Below are 21,815 nucleotides of genomic sequence, written 5' to 3' on the forward strand. Positions count from 1 at the left end.
TTATTTGAGATGGATAAAAGGCTTTCCAAGCTACTGTGGAGACATGATAGTCAAATGATAAGGAGATATCAACAAGAGTACCCAGATGCCTTACAACAGTGTCTAATTGGAGGAGAACAATTCATATATGGTACGTGAAATTGTTTTATTTACCAAAATAAATTGTGCTACATTTTTTTACATTTAATTTGTGACCATTGTCATTGCACCAATTGTTAACATTGTCTCAGCTGTGCTGCAGCAATTGTGAGTCAGTGTACATATAAAAGTAGGTCAAATGCTGCCATGGATAGTCAGTCACCTCACAATGTTTTAATCTTTCACACAATAATTTACTTTATTGAATGGGTGACCTGTGGATGGAGAATGAACTTTCTCCAGAAGGGTGTTAATCTACAGAGCTTCGACTGAAAGTAACCTAATGACCACCATTATTTTGCACTTGTTAATCGGTGCTTTTGCTGTTTAGTGAGTGTAAAATAAAAAAAAAGAAAATTAAAATTAAAAAGTGTGCATGTATATGTATTTATGTATGTGTGTAAGAGAGTATGTGTGTATGAGAGTGAGAGAGAGCTCATTCGAGCTATTATTTTACACTCGCTAAGCAGTGCTTTTGCTTTTTAGTAAATATAAAAAATAAATGAAACAGAAAAAAGTGTGTGTGTGTGTGTGTGTGTGTGTGTGTGTGTGTGTGTGTGTGTGTGTGTGTGTGTGTGTGTGTGTGTGTGTGTGTGTGTGTGTGTGTGTGTGTGTGTGTGTGTGTGTGTGTGTGTGTGTGTGTGTGTGTGTGTGTGTGTGTATGTGTGTGTATATACATATATATATGGGTCTATGTTATAACAGCGAATGATCAAAAGATCGAACACTGTTATATCGACCACAAAAGAACGAAAACAAAAAAGAGCGAACAGCCAGAACAGTGATTTTTTTCCCAGGGAAAAAAATTCCCTGTTCCCAAAAAAAAAAATCCTAAACCCACACCCCCCTACTTAAATATACAAACTCCAAGATTGCACTACAGTGCCGAAAACGGCAAAGTGACGGAAGCAGCCAAGCAACTTTTTTCCCAGTGAAAGAATTTGCTTAAAAGCCACTTCGTCATTTTGCACTTTCGACATTTACAGTTCGATGAAGACACATTCGACATAATGCGTCTTTGTTCTTCTGACAGGAATCCTTTATGTATATATGTATGTTTATTTTTCTGTCTGCATGTGTGAGTGAATTCATGCTCATTTGCATGAAAGTGGAAAAGTGTGTGTCAGAGGCAGTGTGAAGAGTGAGAGAGATCAAGCGCTGTCAGCAATAACAGTTAAGGAGGTTTGCGTACCTCTCAGCTATAAAGCCTAAAATAAAAGGAGGAAAGGGTCAAAACAGCAACATATTTTAAATATTGCTGTTATAAATTCACTAAGTCGATCGACCACTGACAGCATCAGTAAAGAGGTCTGCATACCTCTCGTCCTCTTAGCTGAAGAAATCTGAATAAAGCCTAAAATAAATTGAGAACAAAGGCTCAAAAATAAGAACAGATTTTAATTATTGCTCTTATAAAATTACAAAGTTGCTTAAATAACATGATTTGTGTTAGCATGAATTTTCTGAAGGAAATAAATTCTGGCACTTAAATGTAAGTCATTATTTAGTGGCTTCATTCCCAATGACTGGCAACAAACCAAACATTTTAGGAGCAAGGGACCAAAAATAAAGTAAATATTTGAATATTTTTTAAAATATTATATTTTGGATGTAAAATGCTTTCTCCAACACCATTTACATATACTAGAGCAAGTTTGAAACATTAGGCAGAGGAACTATTTTACATCGAAAATATATAAAACAAATAACATAGTAGTAAAAAAAAAGTAAGTAAAACACAACAATATTGCAGTCAGCCCATTCTCTAAACACAATAATATCCTCCAGGGTGTGTGTTGCTGTGCAAATAATGCCCTTCTGGGGAAGTAGAGGCCTCTGCCTGCAGTGTCAGGCTTCATAACACCCCTGAGTGGACATTATTTACACAGTGGCACACACCCTGTTGGGAATTATTGCTTACGTAAAATCCAAAAGGCATGTATGGGTCTACTTCTATTCAACGAAAACATGTTTTTTCAAAAACAGAAATATGAACCCATTTCAGCAAAAGTGCATTAATCAAACAAGCACTTTCCTGAACACTGGTTCACCGAACCGGACATAAAATAAAAAAAAAAAAACACTGCAAGCACACTTTTGCAGGGGGGAAAGCCCCCCTACACCCCCGCTACTTATATATACTGACTCTGAGATCACACTACAGTGGGGAAATGGATATATTTCCTTATCCCCACTGTACCGTGCTTCATAGGTTCATAGGTTCATAGGTTTATACTAGGCTATCTGCCCTAAGGCATTTATAAGCCTAGCCCAAATTATTGTGGCTTACACCCTTATATGAAAAAATACTGTGCCCATTAGTTTGTTGTGCCTCTGTCCAGCAGTGACCCAGAGATGATTCCCGGGGTAAACCTACGATCTCCCATCCACAGGTCTAGATTTCTCTTGAACAGAGTCAGCGAGGTGCTCTGCCTCACATGGACCGGGATTTTATTCCACAGCATAGGGAGTCTCTGAGTGATAAATCTATCCCTCCAGCACGTCCTATTTATATCCGTGCTAAGGTTTAAGTCGCTTGCTCTAGTGGTTTTGGTGGATTTGGATTTTTGAGGTGGAGCATGTCCATTAATTCGGGTTGGACATGGCCTTGTATGTCAGGCACATGTCACCTCTGAGCAGACGGTATGCGACTGAATAGAGCTGGAGTTTCTTCAATCTGGCAGCATATGACAGATTTTGGAGTCCTTTATCCTTTTGGTGAGGAACTTTTGGGGTCTCTCCAATTGCTGCAGATGTCGGGTGAGATACATCCCGAATGGGGCATTGTACTCGATCATTGGTCTGATAAGTGAAGAGTACAGGGGAACAATGACCTCACTAGATCTGGATGTGAATCCTTCATGATCAGGTGGGCAATGTAGAAGGTCTTTCTAACCACTTTAGCAATGTGAGTGTCAAAGAAAGGCCACTGTCAACCTGGGTCCCCAGGTCCCTGATAACCTCTTCTGTGCTTAGTGGATTGCCACCTATATGGTAGCTTGGGGTTACCTTGTTTTTCCCGAAGGGTATGACTATACATTTTTGGCGTTTAACTTCAGGCCATGGCTCTGGCACCAGCTATCTGTTTCCGTGAGTCCTTCTGAAGGATATCAGTGTCCGATGCACTTTCCACTATGGCCAGTTTGCAGTCATCTGCAAACTTTGTCAGCCAAAGTCCTCCCATGTTGGCCTGTACTTCTGAGAAGTAGATGCCAAACAATAGGGGCCAAGGACCGAGCCCTGTGACACCACTTGTGACCGGCTTGGAGTCTGACACAGCGCCAGCAACTCTAACCCTGTGGGTTCTGTCCTTAAGCCAGTTTGCAACCCATCTTGTGACATATGGGTTTACATTTAAGCTGGTAAGTTTTTCTACAATACCCGAGTGGGGTATTGTGTAAAGCCTTGCAAGGTCAAGGTAGGCTGTATGGACTGCCTTTCCCTCATCAATGGCCTTGGTGACTATTTCGAAGAAGTCGACCAAGTTCAAAAGGCATGATCTTCCCTTGACAAAGCCAAACTGGGTCGGGTCCAATGTCTGCAAGTCCCCTATATCTTTGTTTATGAGCTCCATTATGATCCTCTCCATAGCTTTGCAGACTAGACTTGTTAAGCTTATGGGGCGGTAATTCAGTGGTGCAGTGTTTGTTTTTTTTTATGTCCAGTGAAATTAGTTCATACTTCTGTGCTTCGAATCATGTTTTCAGTGAACAGAAGTAGACCCATATATATATATATATATATATATATATATATATATATATATATATATATATAGTAAGTTTATTATCATTTTCTCGAGATGGACTTGGTCAAATCATCGACTCACGTCTGCAAAAACTGACATTACTGAAATCTGGTATTGTTGAACTACAAATCGAATGCCATCTAGGAACAAGCATTAACATGGGTCGAGATAGGGGTGAGATTTATACTTCTGCAACATTGGAGTTCGACATTGCCAAGGTTCGGGTGTTGCACGAAGTGGACTCAACCGAGTCAGTTTCGAATGCATGATAGTAAACCTATACTTCCCATTTTCTTAATTTTGTTGATTTTTTTATTACGTTCCTGCCTTTTAGTCAGCTCATCTTTAGATTCTTGACAGTTTGGGCATGAAGCCCTTCAGCGCTTTACTGCCCACAGAAGAATAGGTTCCTCTGTGGCTTTTGACAATTGGTCAGTTTATGCTTTCCTTTGCGAATCAGTTAAGTTTGCTCTGGGGAAAAAGCCTCCATTTTCTTAATTTTGTTGATCTTTTATTACTTTCCTCTTCAGGAAAGTCATTTTAAAGCTAGGAGTGTTGTGGTTTAACTAACTGTCTCAAGACTGTAACATACTTTTTTTTCTATCAGTTTAAAAGTAAAGTATCTGAAAACCTTTTGTTTCTGTGGAGATATTGTGTTTATTTTTCTTTTGTGGGGCTGGCACAGAGTTTTAAAGTGCTTTTTACTGTATTTTTTCTGTCAAAAAGTAACTCTTGGGGACTGGTAATGTTTACTGGCAATTACTGCTGCCTTCTCTGAGAAACAGGCATCATTTTCAGCTTCATCATGGAATAAACTTCTGGTTCCATAGTTGGCCCTTCTTCCAGCCACAAAAAAGAAAAAAAATTAAACAAACAGCCTTTGTTATCAGCAGGCTAGCAATTTGCCTCAGCTACAGCTACATGACTCTGCTCTGACCATTTGTTGTAATTCAGACCTCTAATCTTTTATCTCAGATCCCTCTGGTCCAGCACCAACAGCCACTATGGACTGGCAGTTAGTTAGCCATGTCTTCTGCAGTGGTTGGTGTCCCCTCAGTGTTCAACACAGGATCATAGGAAGTTACTAGGTGAGGCCCTTACAAGCCTAGCCAAGAATTTAGCCTATGTTCCAACAAGTCAGCACCCTATGCCACTGTCCAGCAGGGGCATAGGTGGAATCCCAGAGGTGTATTTTCTGTTCCCCATCCAGTTATCCAGGTTGTGCTTAAAAAAGTTTAATGAGGTACTCTGCTTTACGTGGAGATGGAATCTATTCCACAAAAGGGGGAGTCTCTTGGACACAAATCTGTCCTGCCAACAAGTCCTATTGATGTCACAGACCAGGTTGAGGTCTCGCATATGGGCTACTCAAGTGAAGCTTGCCTTGCGGATATGCAGCAGTCCCATCAGGGCAGTGTCTGAGATTGCTTTGTATGCCAGACAGAGGTCACCTCTTGACGATCCTGGGAAAAGGAACAGGAAAGGTTTCCATGTTGTGTCAGAATGCTGTGCCTGTTCCTGGAGAAGAATCTGCTGCCATTAGTAACATGGTTGGTATCATTTTCTGGTCAAAAAGAAACAGAAAACTAAGTACATATGTACTTCTCTTCCTCCTCCTCAAATTTATTTGGATAGGAGTAGTTTTACTGGGTCTGGCTTGGGGGTTAATTGAGGCTATTGATCCTACTTGTAAAGTAGTTTCTGGTAAAAGAAAGAGGGATTCCTCTTTTCCTGGGGAGATTGAAGATGCTGAATCTGAAAAGGAAGATGAAGGAACAGATACATTTTTTTCCATAGTTGGCCAACAACTAGGAATTACCATGATACATAAGATAAGTGAAGGAAGCCTTTTTTAATTTTTAAATTTGCCCTTTTTCCACTGTAGTGCAATCTTGGAGTTTGTATATATAGTTGGGGGGTGTTGGGGCACAGCCCCCATATTGGGGATGCGGCTAGTAAAGCCCCTACCTTAGTTGATTACATTTGCAGTGTTGGCCAGCTATGTTTTTTTTTTCAGAAAAAGTTGTATTCAGTAACTTATGTTTTAGATATTTTTCATTCGATATTTAGCTGTTCCTGATATTTCTTTTTAGTAGCTGAGCATAGAACCTACCCAGACCTGACCTAGCAGCTATAGCTTTAGTTGATCCCACTGTTCAAAATGAGGTTGTTTCACAACTTGTTATCTCTTCTTCCTCTTTAAAGATTCCTGGTAAAAGTAGACTTAAAAGATGTTCATTATCACATTCCTATTCATTCAGACTTCAGATGTTTCTTAAGGTTTTGTGTGTCTGGATCACATTATCAGTTCTCTGCCTTACCCTTTGGACTATCAACTATACCAAGAGTGTTCACAAAGTGTCCAGCTCCAGTTATTGCTAATTTCAGGCTACTGGGTATCCTCATTTTTCCATATTTAGATAACTTGCTTATCTCTGCAGATTTTTTTTCAGAGTGTCAGAAATCTCTGTCTTGAGTAAGAGGTCTCTTACACAAGTTACGATTACAAAAGAACATTCAAAAGTCTTTTTTTCCTCCCTCACACAGGATTGTGTCCCTGTGATGTCAACTAGACACCTCATTTCAAAGAGCTTTTATTCCACAGGAAAAAAATAGATCTTTATTTAGATCTATTAAGGTTTTCCACTCAGACTTCTGTCACTGCAAGAGAATACCGCAGGATTTCGGGTCTCATGGCATCTATGATTCTCATGATACCCCTGTCAAAACTCCACATGAGAACGAAACAATGGTATCTGAAATCTCTTTGGTCCCAGCATCAACACCCTTTATCTTATCAAATCCCAGTGCTGGGGTTTGTCAGACGAGAAATCTGTTGTTGGAGACAACAGATATCCTTAAATCCAGGTCTTCCCTTCTCCCTCCTTGCTCCAAAACAGTCAGTCACCACAGACACTTCAGATTTTGCTTGTGGAGCAGTTTCAGGAGAGATAAAGGTGCAAGGGAGTGTGGGACACCATGGATAGATACAAGCATATGAATATCTTGAAGATGTTTGCCCTGGTCAAGGCACTCACCTCTCTGACCTATCTTTCATCCTTGAGACTTCTTCAAGTGGTTACAGACAATACCACAGTCATGTTGTAGATCAACAAGCAAAAGGGGACCAGGTCATACCCCCTTTGCAGCCTAGCCATGTTAGCTTGGGATATAGCTTCACTGCACAATCTCTCTTCAAATGGAAACTAGAACAGGGAGTCCTCCAAGATTTGATCCATCTTTGGGAAGTTCTTCAAATGAACCTCTTTGGATCCTCCCTGAGCAATCAACCCGTAAGACAGCTTGGAAGACAGATGCCTTTTCTTTTCTTTAGACAGGAATGTTCCTGTATGCTGTTAGGAATCCCACAAGATCATTGTGGTGACTCCTTTCTGGACCAGGCAACCATGGTTCGCCATTCTTTTGGAAATGGCCAGGGACAATTGCCACAAGCTTCCTCACAGACTGGATTTTCTCGCAAAAGAACGGGGGTGTTTGATACACCTTGACATCAAACATCATCTTTTAATTGCCTGTATGAGAAGGTCTTAATTCCTTTTAGGTACCTATTTACTGAGGACATGCAGCAGGTACTAAAGGAGGTAAGAAAGCCTGGTACTAGAAAATCATACATCAGCAAATGGAAATTTTTTTCCATTTGGTGCCAACAACATAACCAGCACTCATTCATGGCTAGGTGTTCTCTAGTTTTGCAATATTTGTGTGAGTTGCTGTCCTATGGCTGTTTGTATTCCTCTATCAAGGTTCATTCATAGGTCATTTCAGCATGTCTGCCCATGAATATGAATATAACCCATATAGCTAAGGATATTGCAGCAGTGGTCATTCAAACATCTACTACTATGGCAAGTTTAGTTGTACTGAGGGATGATATGTTACCCTAACTACATAAGCTATTTTCCTTTTCTGTATTTTTTCCAAAACATATTAGCTTATTTAGAACCCTACTATGGTTACTTACTGCAGGCTGACTTACATTGTGCAAAGAAAAAGAATAGCACATAGGTAAACCAGGCAGAAAACAAAATGCAAAACAGTAGTAAAAAAACCCAGAACCTGGAAACGTTGAGGTAAAATGCAGCATTTATTCAAAACAGAAAAAAAAATCACAAAGCTTTCAGGATCAACCCTTCAACAGTGTGTAAAAAAGAGATCAAATGCCTTCATTTAAATAGTGAATTCAAACCATAAGATTAATCACATGACACAGTTGTATTAAGCACTTCAGTTTAAAGACATACTGTATATATGGGTAAAATGTTACAGAAAATCAGTATAGCCATAAAATAAGTAAAACATTTAACTAAGACCCATCCACCCAAGATGTTATTTCCAAGTTAACTGTCTTCTTTTTAAAATAGGTTTAATGCTTACTGCTGGATTTAAATCTGTGTGATCCATGAATATTCACATACCTCTAACTCATTGTTAAGACCCCCCCTTTTTTCCTTCTGTCTGCTGTCAATCACTCTAAAGTTAAATGTATGTGTACTTCCTTGGAAACAATTTGTGCATTGACAGAAGTGGTGGTGACTAATAATGTGTTTATGTTTAATGAATGCACATACATATAGAAAAATGGGGTGGCGATGGGCACCCCGATGGCAAACACACATGCCAATACTGTTGTTTCGTGTTGGGAAGAGCAATTTGTTTATAGTGAACTGCATCCTTTTCATGACAAAATATTATTTTTTAAATGTTTTGCAGATGACATATTTTTTTCTGTGGGCTGGTAATGATGCTGAACTTGAAGTATATATAGAATAATATTTAAATAGAACTACTAACTTTTTGAAATTTACAGCCCAGTTTTCTGTGGATACCATCAATTATCTGGATGTTAGTCTAACTAAATGTAGTGGAGGTATTAATACTTCGATACATAGAAAAGAGATATACACTCCAACCGATATGTCCACAGAAATAGTATGCATGCCACACATAGCTTTAAGGGCGTAGTCAAAGGACAAATGCTAAGAGCCATTCAATTAAACACGGATGAGGCCAGCTTTAAAGTATAACTGGACAGAATTACCACAGATTTTAAATGTTGTGGTTATAATAACTCATTGTTAAGACATACAGCAGATGAAGTTATTATGGAAAGAACAGGTAAAGCGAGACCCACTTTTCTAGTAACACTAGCCATGTTAATAATGGTCATAATTCTATTAAAATTATAATATATGCTATGTCACGACATATAATCATAGATCAGAGGATGTTAAGAACATTATTAGAAACAATTGGGGTATTCTCAAAAACATGCCTAAGATAATCAGAATAGTTGGTGAGGCCCCCATGTTCTCATATCGTACCTGTCCGAATTTGAAACAAAGATTATGCTATAAGGACTATAAAAATAATAAAAAGTTGAATATAAGTAGAAAACAGGGCACATTTCCTTGTTATAGTTGCATATGCTGTGATGATATAAATACAAGCTGTGAATTTATACATCCTAACACTAAGAAGAAATATAGTTTCAGGTGTTTTGCAACTTGTAATACTGCTGCCATTGTATATATGGCATGCTGTAAGGTTGGGTTAACCATTCTACATATGGAAATGCACAAGAATGTTGAAGGACAGAATTATTGAACACAAATCTGAAATACATAGAGAGGTAGCAACTAATGCTTTGGGCAAGCATATGAGGGAGAAAGGAAGTACACATACATTTAACTTTAGAGTGATTGACATCAGATGGAAGAAAAAAGGGAATGGGTCTTAACAATGAGTTAGAAGTATATGAATACTCATGGATCACACTTTTAGAAGCTGATTGTTTTCCAGGTTTAAATACAGCAGTAAGCATTAAACCTATTTTAAAAAGAACACAGTTAACTTGGGAATAACATCTTGGGTGGATGGGTCTTAGTTAAATGTTTTACTTATTTCATGGCTATAGCTATACTGATTTTCAATAACATTTTAGCTGTATATATGTCATTAAACTGAAGTGCTTAATACAACTGTGTCATGTGATTAGTCTTATGGTTTGAATTTACTATTTAAATGAAGGCATTTGATCTCTTTTGATGAAGGTTGATCCAAAAGCTTTGTGATTTTTTTCTGTTTGGAATAAATGCTGTATTTTACCTCAACGTTTCCAGGTTCTGGATTTTTTTTACTACTGAGTTACATCGTGCACCAAGTTACTTTGGATAAGAGTAGAACATATTGTTCAACGTTTTCACCTACAAGTTCACCTATATTTTGTCCTTGCTCTGTTCAAACTATCATCTTCCTATGCTGCCATTTTTAACCAGCTTACATGAAGGTCGTCCAACTAAGGAGTTTTCTAAAGGTCAATCAGTGGTGAAGTAGAAGATTCTGCCTCCTCACCAACCAGTACAGCCACAGGATTCTTATTGTCTCATTGTCCAACTACTCTCCTTGAAAAGCAGCACATACCAGTATTCTCTGCCTTATTTTTTCTCCTTTCTTTATGGTCCTAATGCATGGAACCCTATGCATAGAGTTCCTGTATTTTGAGTAACATGAATATCATTAGAGCTCTGTTTGAAGTTATTTTGTCCCTTACTATATACTACCTTCTTTTCCAATATCTTCTCTGTGTTGCTGTCTTTCTGTCAAAGGGTGAACAAATGCTATCTTCTTGATTTTATTTGTCTTCTCTGGGTTGCTGTCTCATTGCAAAATGTTTACCTTCAGTTTTACTTTTTTCTTACATGTTGCCTGGAGTCTTTTCTTTTTATCTCACACTGAAACAAATTTAGTACTCTGACCAGGTAGTGTTTCTCTCTCTTTAATAACCCTACCCAACGTTAATTTTCACAATAGCAAATTATGGGTTGGAACAGCTAGTCACTGTTCCCAAAAGAGGAGAAAATACACTAGAGGAGGAACATTACTCCATGCCACAAAACCAAATAGACCTGTTTATATCCCTCATTGAAACAATATGAGACATTATATCCCTCAATGGTGATCCATCCTCCCCCCACCCAAACAAACCCCCCACCCAAAAGAACCTCCACCAGAAAATCTCACCCAAAAAGAATGGTGTCATCAAAAACAAGAACACCCTACTTCAAGACACTGCCCCCAAGCAAAAAAAACAGCCCAGCAAACCACCACGAACAAACACCTCCCCCTTACAAATGCCCCTCCCGACCCCAAATGGATCAGGCAATCTTTCCACAAAGGGCAAGACCAATTCCTGGGACCCCCCAGCCACAAAACAAACTTTACAATAAGAGGAGAAAGCTATTACATGATAGACAAATCCAGAAAGCTATTACATGATAGAACAAACCCATAAAAAAAACTATCTGATCATTCAAAAAAAATGCTAATACTCTGAAAGAATAAAATCAGGGAAAGAAAAAATCAAAAGGCCGCCATTTCATCAGGACACCTTTAAAAGGCCTTTTTCAGCTATCCAAGAATTAAAAACAAAATGGAAAAAATTCAAGAATTAGTGAACCAAAAGCAAAGTAACTCCATGACACCCACCAACATCCCCACAAACACAGTGACCAGAGTGCAAACTTCACCAGCCCCCCTCCAACCCCCATATATCTCAAAGATAGCCTCCCAGATATCTCAAATGCGCCTCTGAAAGCTGCAGCTGAAAAACAAAAACAGTGTCAATGGCAAAGACCCGATGGTGTCCCGGCTGGTCTCTGTAAAAGGCATGAGGAATTAATTAAAATGCAGCACACAGCTGTTTAATCTCAGCCTTACCACACCACATTACCGTAGGAAAGGTGTGCATGGGTGGTCCACCTCCCACAAAGGTGGTGCCTCGTGGGACTCAAGACCTATGGTCCCAGCCAAAAAGCCTAAAGTCTCTAGTAATGGAAGTCATGGAGAGGAATATAGGGCTTCTGGTACAGTGATAAGATAGGGGGAGACTTGGACCCGGACCACTTTAGCTTTGCTTTCAAGCTGGTCACCTTCTTCAAAAACTGACTTACTTCAAAAAGTGTCCAAAAGGCAGTCCATTGGAAGGCAAGTCCATACAGAGCACCTTGACTTGACCAGGCCAAAGGCTACAGGCTACCCCGGGCTACAAAACTAAAAGCTTAAAAAAATATACCAATGTATGTAAATAGAAATGCAAGATGGCTTAAATGGGAACCCTAGGACAGTTAGAGTTACTGGCTCTATGTCAGACTCCAAGCCCAGGGCAAGCAAGTCTGGGCTCAACATCTCAGCTGGCCCCTATATGTATTGTTCTGCATCTCACTCTCAGGCCAACATGTACAGGCCATTCTGCTTCTCACAAAGTTTGCCAGCTGCTGCAAGGCCAAGAAGAAAGTATGTCTGACAAGGACAACTAGAAGGGGATTCGGAACTTCAGAGATTGGTGCCAGAGCCATGGCCTGAAGCCAAACGCCAAAAAATTTGAAAAAATGCCACATCAGAAAACAAAAAAAAAAAAACCACCAACCCCCAGCTAACATAAAGGAAGCATCTACTAAGCTTCAGGGGAGTTAATTTAGAGAGCTTGACAGTGGTCTTTGAGACTACTTTCTTTGACAACATATTTGCTAAAGTGGTTAGAAAGACCTTCATGGATGAACCTTGTCATGAACATCCAGGATGGTCAAGGTGTTGTCATTTGTTGTTTCACTAATCATTCTTCATGTACACAATGATCGTACAATGCCCCATTGGGGATGTATCGACATCGACATCTGCTGGAGTGGAGAGACCCAAAAGTTCCTCACCAAAGGAACCAAACTCCAAAAAATGTATAAGACTGCCAATCTGTTGGAAACTCCAGCTCTATTCAGTCATTCAGTCTACTCAGAGGTGGACATGTGCTGACATACAAGGCCCATGTCCAACCCGAATTAATGGACATGCTCTCCACCAAAAAAATCCAAAACAAAACCCACCAAAAGCGACTTACTCCCTTAGCATGGATATAAATAGGACATGCTGGAGGGGAATTTATCACTCATCACCAGAGACTCCTATGCTGTGGAATAAAATCCCGTCCATGTGAGGCAGAGCACGCTGGCTCTGTTCAAAAAAAAAATCTTGACCTGTGGGAGGAGATCGAGGGGTTTACCCTATGAATCATCCTCTGTGTCACTGGAGACAGAGGCACAAAAAAATAATGGGCACATTTTTTTTCATATAAGGTGGCGTAAGTTACAAACTTTGGGCTAGGCTAGGCTTATGCCTTAGGGCAGATAGCCTAGTATAAACCTATGAACCTATGAACCCAGGTGAAATATTCCTTATCTTTACATTTGGCCTTTTCTGTGCCCACCTGCTGCTTAGAATTCTCCTTTTCTGGGAATTTCTGTTTTAGCTTGAGAGAAAGTTAAAAATTCAAGTCAAATTGTGCATTTCCCATAATTCCCAACTTCACTCATTTAGAATACACCTTCTCCATTAGTGATTCCTTCTTTTTATTTTTGCTAGTCACTTCTGCTCCATGCTTTGCAACAGTTTCAGGATGTAATAGCACCTCTCTTCTCTGTTTTATAATATTTTGAGGCTGCAATGACATTTCTATTCTCTGCTTTATAACATCTTCAGACTGCAATATCTTAGTGTGTGCATGCCTTCCTACTACTGGTTCTATTCTTGCATGCTGTTCAGTCTTAGGTGTATGGTGAAATATCTCAACAAAAAAGTGGAACATTTTCTTGTTTTACAGAGTCATTCATTTATAAATGCTAAAACATATAGATGGTGAGGTGGACTATCTGTGAATATCAGTTATTTACTGCAGGGCAGCTTAGTTGTGCAGTGGTTAGCATTGTCACCTCACAGTAAGAGGTTATTCTGTTTGATTCTTGGTAAGGATGCCTTCTGTGTGGAGTCTGCATGTCCTCCCTGCATTCACGTGAGTTTCCTTTGGGTGCTCTGGTTTCCTCCCACATTCCAAAGGCATGCATTTCTCCCCAGGCCTCCACTGAAAATGGACTCTCTCCCAGTTGGACTTTCCTGGTAAGCAAATGTTAAAAAAAAAAAAATATGAGAAAAGAGTCCAACTTGGTATTTCTAGACTTGGAGAAAACATATGATAAGGATCCAAGAAAGCTGACTTGGGCAGACCCCTGGTGGTTTTAAGTCACAAAAACATTAGTAGAATTAGTGCAATCTATGTACAAACACCCAGTGACACAAGTATATAATCAGTGTTTGCCCTCACAGAGTGAAACTTGATGTGCATCAGGATTCAGCTGAGTCCGCCGGTGTTCATACCAGTGATGGATTACACTAGTAAACAGGATGAAGGGCACAGATCAATAATTCTGCCAAATGCATACAATGTAGCACTACAAGCAGACTCTAACGGGAAATTTCAGCAAGTGATAGGAGACTAGAATGGAATGGGATAAAACTGAGTACAGGCAAGCTAGCTGTCATGGCAGCAAATTAGGGAACTTCGAAGAAGCTGAAAATCAAGATAGAAAGGAAGATAGTGAAACAGGTCAACAGGCTTAAGAATCTGGCAGGGTTGGTTGCAGAGAAGGGAAGTCTGAATGAGGAAGAAAAATCTAGAATTAGAGGTGCTACAGGTGCAACAGCTAACTGGCATAGATCGTCAGGGGTAGTAAATAAGTGAAGAATGTTAAATAAACTGAAAAGTAAGGTGGACAAAACAGTGATGCAACCAGTGCTTCTGTACACCACAGAAACCTGAGCAGTGAAGGCAGGCTAGGAGAGAAATCGTAAGATGATGGAGATGAAATGCTCTGGATATGTGGTAGAATACATGTTGTAGGACAGATGAAGAAATTACAACATATGAGAAGGAGAACACATTATGGTGGCCCATCATATGTACAGAAAAACAGAAGATAATTTGGGGAAAAAACATTTAGGAGATAGGAAGGAAGGCCTGAGAGATAGGGAGGTGAAGATGAGTTCAGAAATTAAACTAATGAAACATCAAAAGCAGAGGCAGAGTTACTCAAAAAAGTTCAATTTAGGTAGTTAAATAAGGAGGGTAGCCACAAATGCATTGTGAGGTTCTTTAGACATGGGTGCCTGAGAGTAAATATTAAGTGGATTATTAATATTTAGGTAGTTAAATAAGGAGGGTAGCCACAAATGCATTGTGAGGTTCTTTAGACATGGGTGCCCGAGAGTAAATATTAAGTGGATTATTAATCAGGATGAAAAGGTAATAATGAGGCGTGAGAACTTATGTGAGGCATTTAGGAAATGTTACAAGAATCTTTATAGCCCAATCAACCAGACAGGTACCTTAACCTGGCAATTTCTTTCTGCAGAATCCTTACCTCTTTCTTCAGAACAAGCAACAATGTTATATAACCCCGTCACATTCAACATGGTATACAAAACAATAAAGAGTTTGGTCTGTAAAAAAGCACCAGTTCATGATGAATTCCCCACAGAATTCTAGAAAATGGAGGGAGAGGGAATTATGTGAAATGATAATAATACTATATAATTCAGTGGACCTGGTAGGACAGAGAGTAATAAGAATAACAATCAGTCTTTGATAATGGTTATACTGAAGCCTGCTGAGGGAACACCAAATCTGGGTGATTACAGACCAGTTTCTATAACTGATATAATAATATACAAAAATAAAAATTTTATCCAAGATTTTAGCTCACAGTTTGGAAACAATCTTACTAATTCTTGTGAGAGAGGGTCAGAATGCCTCATAATAGGCAGAGTCATTGTTAATAACTGGTGCGGTTAGATCGCACATATATCAGCTGGAGGAGTAGGAAGCAGGAAGTAGGTGTGGTCTTTTTTGCCATCACCAAAGCATTCAACATGGTAGATTGGACTTTTATGATGTAGGTTTTAAGGATCAGTCAGTTTGGTGAAAGGTTTACTGGTTGGTTAAACTCACTCTGCAATGAGCCAACCTTTCAGGTAGTAGTGAATGGGGTTCTATCAAACAGGGAAAATATAGGAAGGGGTACCAGACAAGGGTGACCCTCTAACCTGGGATATTTGTTCCAGTAATGGAGGAGAGGGACATAGATGTTACACTGTGGCTAAGACTGAAGTGGCTGCCTGAGGAAATAGAGAGCATGCTCCTAATTTTTGTAGATGACTGTGTTTTGATAAATAGCAATGTCCCAGGAGTCTCAGAGGATATTTTTAAAATAGTATAAAGTTTTGGGACGGTAGAAGTGTTGAAGTGTACTTCTAGGAAGTCATCCCTAATCAGGGCTACATATATGGGGGTGCAGACAAGTGCCATCTGTATGGTGGACAGCACCAGATATTTTGGTCTCAGAACTGAAAACGCACTGGAAGCCACATTAGAAAGAAACATATTAATAGTACCTGAAAGAGATAAGATTTTGCTTCAGACATTGGACATATTCTCTAATGGAGAAAATCCAAGCAGTAAGAACCATGATACTTCCGCATATGATTTACTGCATTAGACATATCCCCATCCTTGGGAATCATTCAGGGATGAAGGAACTACAAGAACATATAAACTACAAAATCATAGGGAATGAGAACAGAAGGGTAAGTGCCTTAGTGGTATACATACCCAATGCTATGAAGGTGGGGCATAGGATCTACCTTAAAACAGTGAATTTACCATTACATCAACTTGCAACGAAGCAAGATGAAAACCATGAAAGTTTACATTAATGAATGTACACATTGGAAGTTTTCACTGCATAAGTAAACACTTGGCCAACAGGAAATAAAAAACAAACCAAAGCAAATAAAACCCACCCAAGTGGGGGCTTCACTCCACCCCCCAACTAAATATAACAAGTCTGCGATCACACTACAGTGGAGAAAAGGGCAAAGTTCACCATATTGGCCAAGTGTTTCTTTATGCAGTGAAAACTTCCAACAATGTGAACGTTCATTAATGTAAATTTTTGTGGTTTTCTTCTCACCATTTTGCAAGTCAACGTAATAGTCATTCACTGTTTTAAATTAGATCCGGGTCCTACCACACCTGACAACATAGAACACAGCATTCAAGATAGCTAACTACATAAGATGGATAGCGAGAAAAGAAAAAGTGAGGATGTGGCATGTACAAGGTGACAGTGGTCCCCCAATTGACATACTACAGAGATGGGCTGTAGAGATTTAACACAGACTGCATGGTACAATGGGTATAAGTGAGTAAGAGAACATTTTGACCAAGATAGGAGGTTCTGCTAAGTAATAGGTTGAACTACTTTAAATAATCAGAAAGTGTCATAACCTGGTGGATCAGAACTGGCTGACATATGAACAGATGGGACACGTTTGGTCTCATAAGAGTTGCCCAGCAGAAAAAGCCAACAGGGTACCTTGGAGCAAGTGAACCAGGTTTCAAGTGTGTAGAGTGAGTCTTATATACAATGACATGTAGGAAGTAAAATATCCCACACGAGGTTAATATCCAATAGATGGAGGGAGAAGAAGGGAATGAAATTGATTAAAGAAAAATTACAGAAACCTTGGGAAGCACCACAATGATTGAATAGGAGGCCCAGGTACAAATATCAACCAATGAAATGAATCTATAGGTGGTCCCTCACCATGCACAAGAGTGCAAGAATGGGTTTGAGAATACAAGGTAGATGCTAGCTCTGTAATAACCCAATGCAGATATTCTACACATGTTCTGGGAGTGCCCTTATGCTAAACCATATTAGAGGTACTTGAAATGTAGGCTCAAAGCAATTTTTAAATTGAATTGGAACCTTATTTAGCAGTTTTGGATATTCAGAGACATATCTAAAGGGGGGGGGGGCATCAGGAGAGAGATATAAAGAGCGTTGGGTGGGAACTTGCAGGAACGACTAAGCTGCTATGTTCCAAACATCAAATATCCAACAAAAAGCTTAATGAAGGATAAATGAAAGACTTCATCAGCAAACAGATATGGTACATAGTTTACTCATTTAAAGGGACAAGCTTAGGTAGGGACATCACAGCTGAATGGAAATAACTTGAGGAGAACAATGGCCAAGAATGAAGTGTCATTTGGGTGAAAGTAATTGGAATGGACTGACCTAAGTGAATGCATGATATGCTGAGCTGCATACAATTGTTTGGATATGTTTATGTTGGCCAGAGCGGGGACATGTTTTTTTATAGTTGTTATAGTTTATATGGTTTATATGGTTTCTGTGCATTGTTTAAGTTTGGATATTTTGAGATGTGTAAGCATGTGTCTATGGCACATACTAATAATAACATCAGCTGTGTGTTGGGGTTACCCTGGTATCCTGAGGTTCAGATCTAGAGAGGGTGCTGTTTGTGTGACTATAATGATGTTTAAGGAACACATGTTCATGCTGCAAGACAACAAAGCTGAGGAAATATCAGAACAGAACATTAGGTTGGGGTTGGCATAATAGTTAAGGTATTTACCTCACAGGCAAAAGGTACAGAGTTTGATTTTCACTAAGGAAAATTAGCTCGGCTTAAAATGGTCCACAAGGGCAGCTAGCCTAGTACTTACCTATGAACACGTTAACTTGATGTCATTTATTTGCTGTTTGTTTTCTATAAATAAAGTAAAATTCAAGTTTTAAAAAAAATTGCAAGAGACAGGAAGAAGGAAAGAGGAGATGCAGATGCCCTGCCAAGAGATGGATGAATTGTGTGGGACAAGTTCTGTGACAAACAGGTGTGACTGTCAGTGAAGGTGGAAGAGTGACACTGCACAGAGAGAGGTGGTGACAGTTGGCCTGATACACAGGCTACCATTTGAAAATGGGGAAAAGGGTGTTGATGACTGAGGATAGTCATTTAATTGTATCTACCTGCATACATCTATTACTTTACCAAGAATATCAGCAAATGTAGGCAAGGTAGCATAAGCAGCTGTTAATGTTCCTACCACCAATATATGGTTTACGTCTGATAGACTGCAGTAATGCTGGCCTGCAGACTTTTTTCAGTAATTGCAGTCATTTCCTTTTACAAACTATATTTCTGTAATACTGTGTTTACAGGAGGTTGTCACACCACTTTAGCCTTTGTCTTCTTGTACAGAAATCTGACAATGCAAAGGGGTGCAGGGGGAACCACACCCAGCTGAAAAAAGAATTACACAAGCCACAGTTTACGTTAAGGAATCTGGGATAGTGATATATATTTTTTTTCACTGATGCTTAAAACATTTATTAAAGCTACCATATTAATTTCTTTACCTGCATTCTTGTCAGATTTGTTATGGAAGGATTGTGCTAACAGGAGTGTGCATAGTTTGGAGCTTTATTATCATGCTTACAGTAAGTATTTGGAAAAAGCCTCCATGAGGGAGGTAGTAAAAGCTACTTTTATTTCTGTAATAATTTCCTTCTCATTTATTATTTGCATACCTTTGAAGCTCATAACACCAAGCTGTACCCCAGCTGTGTGTAGCTTTCTGAGTCCTTCTGGCTCTAGAGTGTTCTCCTCACAGAAGTAAAGTCGGGCTGTGAAGATGCGTAGTCGAAGGTTGGGATAGTCTTCTAGAAAATCCGCCACTCGCAAGGAGCATTCATAGCAAGGACTCCATGAGGTGAACCAGGTGATACTGTAGATGCGTTCAGTGTCAAAATTCCAGCCCACAATATACCTCATGAAGAGCACTTCCACATGACAGCCATTCTTGTTACGCAGATAGCCGAAGTCCAATGAGTAGGAGATGGGGCTGTTGCGTCTCTTGATGACATAACAGAGGTAAGTCTCATGGCGGCCTTTTGCCCAACGCAAGTTCTTGTAATGATACAGAAATTTCTTCTGTTTGATCAAAATGCTAAAAGTAAGGAACACAGGTTGAAAATTGATTAGACTTATACCACTGTTCTGTCCATAGTACCTTTACCCATTATGACAATGAGGGCACCTTTAAAGCTGAATGATTTTCCAGGCAGGTGTAGCAGAGAAAAGCTATAAGAAGTTGCCTTTTAACTTCCCTTGAGTTTTTCTGTTTAGCTGTGACCTCCTAGGATTTGAAGAGCCAATGTACACCTTTCTCTTGAGCATTAATTTTCTATTCCTCTTAGAAATTGACATATTTGACTACACATTGGAATTGGATAAGAGTAGGAAAAGAACTTCTCATCCAGTAATCTATCCATCTTTTCTGTCCCTTTTGTCTCCCCTTCAAGTCTGAAAGTGTATAGCACATACTTAGTTCTCTTCTTTAGAATGTGCTTGTGATAGAGAAGATGAACTATGCTACTAAAACATGAAACAAACTATAACAGTAGATTCACACCTTCAAACTTGAACTCATTAGTTCAATAGTTCCCCTCACTGAAAGGTGTTCTACAAGCTCATTAGATCATTAGTTCGTTCACTGAAAGGTGTTCTACAAGCTCATTAGATCATTAGTTCGTTCACTGAAAGGTGTTCTACAAGCTCATTAGATCATTAGTTCGTTCACTGAAAGGTGTTCTACAAGCTCATTAGATCATTAGTTCGTTCACTGAAAGGTGTTCTACAAGCTCATTAGATCATTAGTTTGTTCACTGAAAGGTGTTCTACAAGCTCATTAGTTCATTAGTTCCTTCACTGAAAGGGGTTCTACAAGCTCATTAGTTCCCTCACTGCAAGGGCCCTATAAGCTCATTAGATCATTAGTTCTGTCACTAAAAGGGGCCCCACTTGGAGAAGAGCAAGACATGACTCAAGGGCTTTCAGGGTTTGTGGTCTTGCCTTTACTTCTTCCCCATGGGTCACCAAGACGTGTCTTCACCCCAGTGGCCTGATAGTCTGCCTTCAACCCCAGATCAGCACTATCTGAGTTTCAGGCTCATAACCGTAATGGCCCCAGGCCAGGGAGCTAAAGAGTAGCCCTTCCATAGAATCCACATCATTCCAGATGCAGGATGTAAGGGCATTTCTGTCTAAGGAAGCACAGACTCAACTAATCTCATCTCTGAATCGCTGAGTGAACTATTAAGTTGAGTTTATGCCAAAATGTAGCAAAAGCTGCAAAACATGAACATGTGACACCACCTGGCATTGTTTTCCATTATGAAAGCTGTGTTTTTCAGGATGCTTAAGTGTCCATAGAAGTTCAATTATAGTTTAGTGTAGTAGACTAATAAGACTGAATTACTGACAAGGTTCATGGAGCGGTTTTGTGTGTGATTCTTCCTGCTTTTATTTGTCTTCTGTGTGACTCTAAGCAAATTGATTAATCGGACAGTGTTTCTGTGTCATCCATAAAAGGAGGCACTTTTGTCTAATAAAAAAGGATTTAGTACTGATGGATGTAACATTGCAACTGATGTTAGATATGAAAGTGATGCATCTAAGTTCCAACAGGTGCTAAGGAGTATAAAAAAAGTAATCTAGTTCTGTTCCACAGTCTACGTTTTAGAATCTGCTTCTAGGTTTTTATTAACCAAGCATATGAGAAACATACAATATAATGATTGCCCTAAAACTACACTCATTGCAAGCATTCTTAAACTGGAAAATGCTAACATTTCTGCAGTCACAGAGACTGGGTTCAAAGCTGCAGAGAGCACCCCAGCCTTACCTGGTTACTCATCCTATCATACATTCAGACCCCAAACTGTGGGCAGTAAAGCCAAAGGAGGCAGAGTTTCTATATATATTAAAGGAATACACACCTCCAGGCTGGTCAAACAGTATGGATCACAAGAGACACTCCAGGTGCAGTTAATCATTGACAAGACCCCTATTCAAATCATAGCTAGCTACCGGCCTCCAAATCTAACTCAAGATGCTCAATCTGCCTATCTAGAGCTGTTTGAATCTATCAAGATTCAACCTTTTACCCTAATCCTGGGTCACTTTAACTACCCAAGCATAGATTGGAAGAACTACTCATGCCAGAACACAAATGCCCAGAGATTCCTCGATTTTGTCAAGGCAAACACCTTGGAACAGCTAGTCAATACCCCCACAAGAGGTGATAATATCTTGGATGTGGTATTAACCAACATGAGTAACCACTGCAACATCCCGACAGTGTCATCCTCCCTGT

The 21,815-nt window shown here is 39.5% G+C and overlaps 1 protein-coding gene across 1 annotated transcript in view; it reads right to left on the minus strand.

Moving 5' to 3' along the window:
- The window catches only part of AICDA (activation induced cytidine deaminase), a gene marked incomplete at its 3' end in the record, with an annotated part of 62,945 nt that overhangs the window by 29,932 nt on the left and 11,198 nt on the right, over positions 1-21,815 (minus strand). Inside the window, exon 2 of the mRNA XM_044079141.1 lies at positions 19,189-19,670. Coding sequence (XP_043935076.1) covers positions 19,189-19,670 — 482 coding nt within the window. The remainder of the gene's footprint in view (positions 1-19,188; positions 19,671-21,815) is intronic.

The sequence above is a fragment of the Protopterus annectens genome, chromosome 8.part0 (assembly GCF_019279795.1).
Source record: "Protopterus annectens isolate FY-2018-M chromosome 8.part0, PAN1.0, whole genome shotgun sequence".
Taxonomy (NCBI): Eukaryota; Metazoa; Chordata; order Ceratodontiformes; family Protopteridae; genus Protopterus; species Protopterus annectens.